This window comes from Bison bison, unplaced genomic scaffold (assembly GCF_000754665.1).
Source record: "Bison bison bison isolate TAMUID 2011002044 unplaced genomic scaffold, Bison_UMD1.0 scf7180017864065, whole genome shotgun sequence".
Taxonomy (NCBI): Eukaryota; Metazoa; Chordata; class Mammalia; order Artiodactyla; family Bovidae; genus Bison; species Bison bison.
Genome location: NW_011494637.1, coordinates 3,639,136 through 3,647,197, shown reverse-complemented (window position 1 = coordinate 3,647,197; position 8,062 = coordinate 3,639,136). Strand labels below are relative to the sequence as shown.

Here is an 8,062-nt window from a genome sequence, read left to right as displayed (position 1 = left end):
AGACTCTGAGAGTCCCTTGGACTGCAAGGAAATCCAACCAGTCCATCCTAAAGGAGATCAGTCCTGGGTGTTCATTGAAAGGACTGATGTTGAGGCTGAAACTCCAATACTTTGGCCACCTGATGCTAAGAGCTGACTCTTTTGAAAAGTCCCTGATGCTGGGAAAGATTGAAGGCAGGAGGAGAAGGGGACGACAGAGGATGAGATGGTTGGATGGCATCACCGACTTGATGGACATGAGTTTGAGTAAACTCTGGGAGTTGGTGATGGACAGGGAGGCCTGGCGCACTGCAGTCCATGGGGTCACAAAGAGTCGGACACGACTGAGCGACTGAACTGAACTGAGTGTAAAATGGCTAGTTTCTTTTCGTCCTTGCTTCTTAAAAATTCAAGTCACAAAGGAACATCAATAGACACTAAAAGACCAGCTCCTTTAACTAGTGGCTTGGGCGCTCTTGATAAGAAAGGATACTTTAGTTTATTGAACTTGACTAATTCAGTCTCATTCTATCTACATCTTCAAGTCATCTTTTTATTGTTAGAAACTCAGAGGATCAGTTCTTATTTCTCAGTTTTTAAGTCTGTGATATAAGAGAGAGAAAAGGAGGACGGTATGAACAGGGTGCTAACGTATCATGATGTATTTTTACTGAACCCCAGGCTCAGAAATGAACTGGAGCAGGAGCGTGTACTGCTGGAGGCCGTGAGGAACCGGGCAGGCAAGTAACCCTGTGATTGGTCTTCTGACGCGAGGTTTGCCGTGACCTCCGCATGAGGAATCTTCAAGACTAGTTCCCTGTTCATGGCTTCTGCTGCTAGTTTGAAAAGGTTTTTCAGAGAGGTTATTATCTTCCCCCTGCCCCCATCAAGCTCTTTAGAAATTCAGTAAGTTTTCATTTTTATCTGAAGTGGTTTAAAGTACTTTAAAGACACAGGAAGTAGTTGATCTCTTGGAGAGATTTGTCTGGGTGAAGATGTTTATCGCAGTTTCTATTGCTTTGGGCACGTTTGCTTGTCAAGTTGCTGTAATCACAGACAGCTCGTGTGCGTGTCATCTTCCTGTAAGATCTCTTTGGTTTTAGTGAAACTTTGAATGAATTCAAGACCTTATGTTGAAAGAATAACCAAAGTACTTGAAATAGATTTTAAGAACCTTGACGCAATGGTGTGAATATGAGAATCAACTCCGCTGAGGAAGTGTTGAAGAACTAAATGTGTTTATTTTAGAGAAAGTGTCTTGAAATACGTAGTGGGTTTTAGGGGGGAGCTGTGAATACTCCAGGGCATCCCTGGGGGATGGAAATAGAGGAAGTGTTGCAGTGGCCTGTGGTTTCCAGCGTAACAGCAAGGAGGATGGTCCAGTCTGGTTTCCAGACACTTTGCGTCTTTATTCTTGCATCAGAGAAGTCAGCTTTTCTGGACAACAAGGTTCTGTCCAGGTGTGGGGCACCCTCTCTTGCAAATGGGCCTCAACCTGCACACCTCCGCACCCCACTCACATGGCTGTTACGTGAACCGCTTTCGTGATACTGCTGCCTGTTCAGTGGAGGCAAGGATAGCGCTTCCCTCGTCATTAAGAGGGTCTGATAGGATGCAAGAGCACAGGGCTCGGCACGGCGGAGTCACTCTGCCTGTGGGTTCCTCCTCATGCCATCATCACTCATGAAGAGGGCCACACGGTTTGTGGGAAATTAATGACATTTTGTGAATATTCACACACTCAATGAAATAATAGAAATGATCTCAAAATTGGGCACACCATTCACAGCTGGATTAAATGACCCAAACAGGCTCAGGTGACTGTCTGTCTCACTGACCTCTGCAGTTAACCCTGTGGCTCAGTCAGGTGCCACTCCCACTCCAGGCTTGTTACGCACTAACTCACGTGGAATCGCGCTTTCATCTCAGCATCTTTGAGGATGTTCTCACAAGTCTAATGGTCTTGGGTTCTTCGGCAAACTTGGCCTCAAAGGTTGTGACCCCAGAGGATTTCGTTTTCCCTCCTCTGGTTCTTTCTGCTCTCCCATGAGCCAGGCCTGTGTGGTTTACCTGGTGGGCATCTTTCAAGGGTTTCTTGTGGCCTGAGTCTCCAGGCGGCCTGGTCTTGTGATTCTTCCAGACCTCAGAGGTTGGTGGATTCCTTCTCTATCTGCAGTCCTGCTCACTCTTGTTTAATGTTTTTAAAAAATGTATTGAAAATAAGAATCCACCTGCAATGCAGAAGATGCAGCTTTGATCCCTGGGTTGGGTAGATCTCCTGGAGGAGGGCGTGGCAACCCACTCCAGTATTCTTGCCTGGAGAGTTCCATGGACAGAGGAGCCTGGCGGGCTACAGTCCATGGGGTCGCAGAGAGTCGGACACGACTGAAGTGACGTAGCACACACCCGTGGGATATTCTGTTGCAGGTACTGCATCTTCGTCTCTGCTGATGCACACCGAGTTTGCTGCACGCCTTCTGTTGTGAACAATGCTGCAAGGGACGTGTGTTGGCTCCTCTCCAGACAGGTCGCAAGATGAGACTGGAGCTCCCTGGTCTTCTGTCTCCTGCTATTTCTTAAAACTTGCCACCATTTTTAAAAATGTAACACTTTATTGCTAAACGCTAACAGAATAACATGGCAAAGGCTCATAAAAATAATAAGCAAAAAGAAGTTACCGACTTTCTAGGCCTGTAGTAATCTTTTCTTAATATTTGGTCCTAGCTGTTTCTGACACGGATTCAAACACTTAAAGAAACCCAGGACCCTACCTGCATCCTCCTGGATTCTCTTTCTGAAGATTTCTCATTCCTGAGCCTCCTCCAGACAAACGCATTTTCTGTGGACTCCCCCTGTTTTGATGCCACGGTCTTCCTCTTTAGGTAGAAAGACAAGGCACAGTCGGGCCATGTGAGTGGCTCTCTGCACCTTCTGTCTTCCTTGCTGCCAGTTACTTATTTCGGGTGAAACCTTCAGCTTGGATTGAGATGGGAATCAGAGACGTTTTCGTTGGCTCTCCCAGAACTCACGTCAGAAGCTTAAGCATGACTGCCTCTGCTCCGGCAAGTCTGCTTCTCCAGCGTCTGCTGGACTTAGTTACCCAGGTTTCAGAACGCACCTTCACACTTTCCCCTTCTTCCAAATTGGGCAAGTTTGAATGACAGCAGTGACTTGGTGTGTATCAGCAGGTAAGATCACTCTTGCTCATGGCATTTTTCCATTAAAAAAAAAAGCAGCTGTTCTTTCTCAAAGAATTAAGTCTTTCGACTCATCAGAGCCTACCTGTGCTGACTGAGAACAGTGCATCCTTACCCTTGAGTTATTTTCTGCCTCCATCTCTCGGCTCCTTAAATACTGATCTTTGTTGGAGCTCAGCATGTTTTTTGGCTCAATGCACACGTCTTTGAGTCTAGATCTCTTTCCTGCTGTAACACCTTTTCAGGCTTACGGTTGGTATATGCCACGGCCTACTGCACATGGTACCTGAGTGCCAGCTCAGCAAGTTCAAGGTGAAGCTTTCCTCTCTGCATTTGCCTGTCCTTGGAAGTTTCAATGAATGGCATCTCCAGACACATGGAGGCTTGAGTCGGGGTACCAGTGGCGGCGTCTTCACTCTCTGCCCCTCAGCCACAACACGGCTGGTCGTAAGTGGCCAGGCTGGCTTCAGACCTCTTCAAACGGCTTTGACTGGTTTCCTCCCATGGGCTAGAAGACCTTTTCTGATCTGCTGCCTGCTCCTTGTAGTGTTCTGATTTCCTGCTTCTCCCCTGGCCCTCGGTGCCCCCACTGTACCGTGCAAATTCCCCCTTCCGGAAGGCGTCAGCTCTGCCCCTCTGCCTGCTCCCCACGCCCTCCCACTCACCTGACTCCTGTGCGTCTTCCTGCTCTCACCTTAGTCCCATGCCTGCAGCAGAGTCATCCTTGCGCCTTGCCCGTGCTGTGCTAGGTACTCGATAAAGACTCATCAAGTACATAAATGAATTAAAGGAGGGACACCCCATTCTCGGGTCTGATCATTTTTTCCCCTTTTATTTCAGTTGCTATCCTTGCCTTTACTGTTTATATTTTTAATAGGAAAAAATAGAAAAATATATATCTACACTAAGGCAGTGAAACATATATACTTAATTTGGCTGTCATAATCTTTATTGACATGCTTGAAGTTTGAATTACATTATATTTTATAACTATATACAATGTACTTAGTATTGTTAATACATAATGTTACTAATAAGAATTAAGGCATTAAACACAGAATATGTTGTTTTTAAAAAAATATTCCAGAATCACCTGAGAAAAAGGTCATGAAGGAGGAGAACCTTACTCTTATTGAGAAGGTTGAAAAAAAGAGGTGTGAAGTACTTCATAAATGGGATGAGATTCAAGCTCTTGAAAGACTAATTAAAACAAGCTTTGTTCATACTGGAATTTTGCAAATCACTGAAAGTAAGATCAAAAGCTTAGAGGTATGCAAATTGGTTTTTTTTCAATGTCTACATTGTTATTTTGCTGGAAGACCTTGGCAAACATATGAAGTGATTTGACATTCAATGGCGGCAAAATATAACATTTGGTCTAAACATTTTTCATTTCAACCACTTTGTAGCAAATGAATAGAATAATTAAGAGATGTAGCTAAACTAGGTCTTCCCAGGTGGCGCTAGCTGTAGAGAACCTGCCTGCCAAAGCAGGAGACATAAGAGACATAGGTTCCATCCTTGGGTCGACAAGATCCCCTGGAAGAAGGCATGGCAACCCCCTCCAGTTTTCTTGCCTAGAGAATCCCATGGACAGAGGAGCCTGGAGGGCTACAGTCCATGGGGGTCTCAAAGAGTCGGACACGACTGAGCAACTTAGCCTGCATGTAAGCACAGCTGAAACAACGACAGTGAAGGTGATAAAAAGTCTGTAGAACTCTATTAAGGGTCAGACCGAATCTCTTCCAGCCCAAGTGACATCTCTTAGAAATTAGCAATTTTATATGGAAAATGCTCGTCATAAAGATAATGACGGGCATCGTTTAGGGTCCAGTGTTTGCTAAGTAGTTTAATCTGAAGCCTAGAGAAGCTAAGCGACCCACCCAATATGGCACGAGACACAGGGGGCAAAGCTGGGATTCAGCTTAAATCTTCTGGGCCCCAAAGTCCTTATAATTTCTGTCGAGCCACATTGACCCCAAGGTTACGTGTACAGTTTCGCATTATGCTGGAAGATAGGATTAATTACTGCCATTGAGAACCTACTGTATTAGACCTGAACAACTGTTGCTAACCATTTTCTGGATAACAATAAAATTATGATCTTGATACACATAAATTATTATGTGTATTATGTATGATCTAATGTTTTGAAATGCTATGATGGCCTACTTCTTAAGTTAAAATTTACACAATTTTAAATTGTGTAAAATCTTATTAAATATAACTTCTACTTATAGAGTTTGTAAGTCATATGTGATTATCCTTTTTTCTCCTGGTTACAGACTTTCATACATTTTCCCAACCCTACGTTATTTTTAAAGCCTAATTATAGGAAGGTGGTGGTGGTCCAAACTTGCTTTGGATTCTCTTGTGTCTCTTTGAAAATAATCTGGTCGGATTTCTTTCTGTGTTTTCACTGAGAGTCTGCCCCCACTTTTTAAACTTAATAATGTCCTAAAAAGAAACACTATTTTATAACTGAATGCTTAAACAGCAGAAACCAGTTACAACTTTATGTGTTCTGAGCATGCTATAATGCAAAATCATGTAAACTTTGCTTTCAATATTGAAACCTCTTTTAAACCTGGGAAATAGAAGATTCTATATGATTCCATATCAATAATTTATATTATTTTAAATATTTGTTATTTACATTTGGCTCCTTAATTCAAATACTGGAGGATATAATAGAGCTGCATTTATTATCCTATTAGATAACTGATTCCTGGGTCTGGATTTGAAATGTTATTTCTAACCAGAAGAAAAAATAACTAAATGTATCACAGGTTTACGATACAGATATTGCTGTAAATAGTACAAAAATACTATTTGATTTAATTCCAAACAACCCAAAAAGATAGATGTTTTTATTAACCCCCTTTTTCATACGGGGAAACCAAGGCATACATATGCTCAGTAACTTGATCAAGCTTACAGTGAGCAAGTGGTAGAATTAGGATGTAAAGTCAGCCCAACTCCCTAATTGTATATTATCCAGCCTCACGATATGCTGATACTCGCGAATGATTTCCATTATGGTGCATCTCTGGAGGAGCAAACCTTTTCATCCCTTCTTCATCATCATTTTGTTCACAATTATCTTGAGTATTCTCATTTACAGTATTAACTAATTTTTCAGTTTCAGTAGTATATACTCCTGGTTTTTTTTTGTGCTCATTTGGGGAGAGATGACAGCTTTTTAATATTAACACTCCATCTAGGGTCATTTTATATTTATTTTAACGCATTGGTCTTAAAGATTTTTTGTCACTTTCGTTTCATGACTTTTTGGTATCTGTTGCGATTGTGAATGGAAACTCAAAAAATTCTTTTTCTTAACTTTGCAGTTTATAATCAGTGATGTCTATATATGCATGACTTATTGACATTTATATTTTTATATTGTATCCAGCCATCTTAAAAATTCCATTATTAGTTCCAAAAATATGTGGAATGCGCCTACTCTGGAACTCCCCTAAAATCCCCTAGTGTTTTGCAACATCAAGCTCCACGTCCTCTGCTCTCTGACCCGAGGGCCAGGATTTTCCTCTCTCTCTGAACAGCCTTCATGTCATGCTTTGTATAGCCATTGTTTCTAAGGGGTGTGCTATTGAATACTTTCAAAATTAAAATAATAGCATTCACAGAATACTTTTTGTTCCATAAATGGTGAAAAATACTTAACAAATATTGTTAACCGCTTGTCTTTCTTTTAAAACCATTTTTCCTTTAGACTGAAACTATAAAGTTGGAAACAGCAAATAAAATTTTAATGAAGAAAATTCAGGTAAGTGTTTAGAGCCTGCTTTTCAATAGAAATGTTTCTGCTGGCTCCTTCCTGTGCTATGTGATAAATCAAGTATGGCGGTGTGTGCACAGTCTTTATAAACCATGATGTTCTGTCACAGCAGGAATATCTCACTATGCTGACCTTAGCTTAAAACTGGACAGGTGTAAGCTAATACATTAATGAAAATATTCTCCCTTTAATAGTTGAATGTGTCCATCAGAACTGACCATTTCTCTAACCCACCGCTCATAACAAAGAATTATCATGAGTTTATGAATGCCATGGCTCCCTTAATGACGTCTCACGATAGCCTTCCACAATGCATGGTAACAATCTGCTGCTTAATGGGTTGCAGTGCTACCTTGACTACCCACGTGCACCTCTCTGCATTATATTTGGCATTAATCAGCATGTTATGCCTGATGCTAGAGGTGGTAATGCATTTGGATGCGATTGGCAACATTACTGATGTTGCCCACGACCAGTACCATGCCGTTGTATGTGACCAAGTGGTTTTTAATTCTTGGTAGTTTATTGTGAACTTCGTGAAGCAGATCATGGGGAGGAACAAGCTGAGAGAGGAGGAGCAGCAGTGAGTATTGAAGCTCTGATGGAGCAACTGTCATACCGTGATGCTGGAGCCCTTAAAGCCATCCATTCACAAGAGATGACCTGGACGATGCTTCTGAAGTCTGTGGGTTCCTGGGTGTTAACTTCACGTACATTACATATGTGACATCTTTTCCTTTGCTTAAGAATGCTTGGTCCAAGGTTTAAATCTCCATCATATGTATTATTTAGCAATATAGAAATATATATTTTGGGGGGAAAAAACTGAAGAGTTGAAGGTGATTCCTCAAGGGGAAGGATCAGGAGAGGGGGAAGGCGTGTGGCTGTGGGTGGCTTTCTTTTCTCAAATTGCATACCTTCAGATCAGATCAGATCAGTCGCTCAGTCGTGTCCGACTCTGCGACCCCATGAATCACAGCACGCCAGGCCTCCCTGTCCATCACCAACTCCCGGAGTTCACTCAGACTCATGTCCATTGAGTCAGTGATGCCATCCTGCCATCTCATCCTCTGTCACTCCCCTT

The 8,062-nt window shown here is 42.3% G+C and overlaps 1 protein-coding gene across 1 annotated transcript in view; it reads left to right on the top strand.

The window, feature by feature from the left end:
- Positions 1-8,062, top strand: part of LOC104986258 (chromosome unknown open reading frame, human C6orf118) — a 22,564-nt gene that overhangs the window by 11,916 nt on the left and 2,586 nt on the right. Inside the window, exons 6-9 of the mRNA XM_010836740.1 lie at positions 661-719; positions 4,264-4,445; positions 6,913-6,966; positions 7,500-7,561. Coding sequence (XP_010835042.1) covers positions 661-719; positions 4,264-4,445; positions 6,913-6,966; positions 7,500-7,561 — 357 coding nt within the window. The remainder of the gene's footprint in view (positions 1-660; positions 720-4,263; positions 4,446-6,912; positions 6,967-7,499; positions 7,562-8,062) is intronic.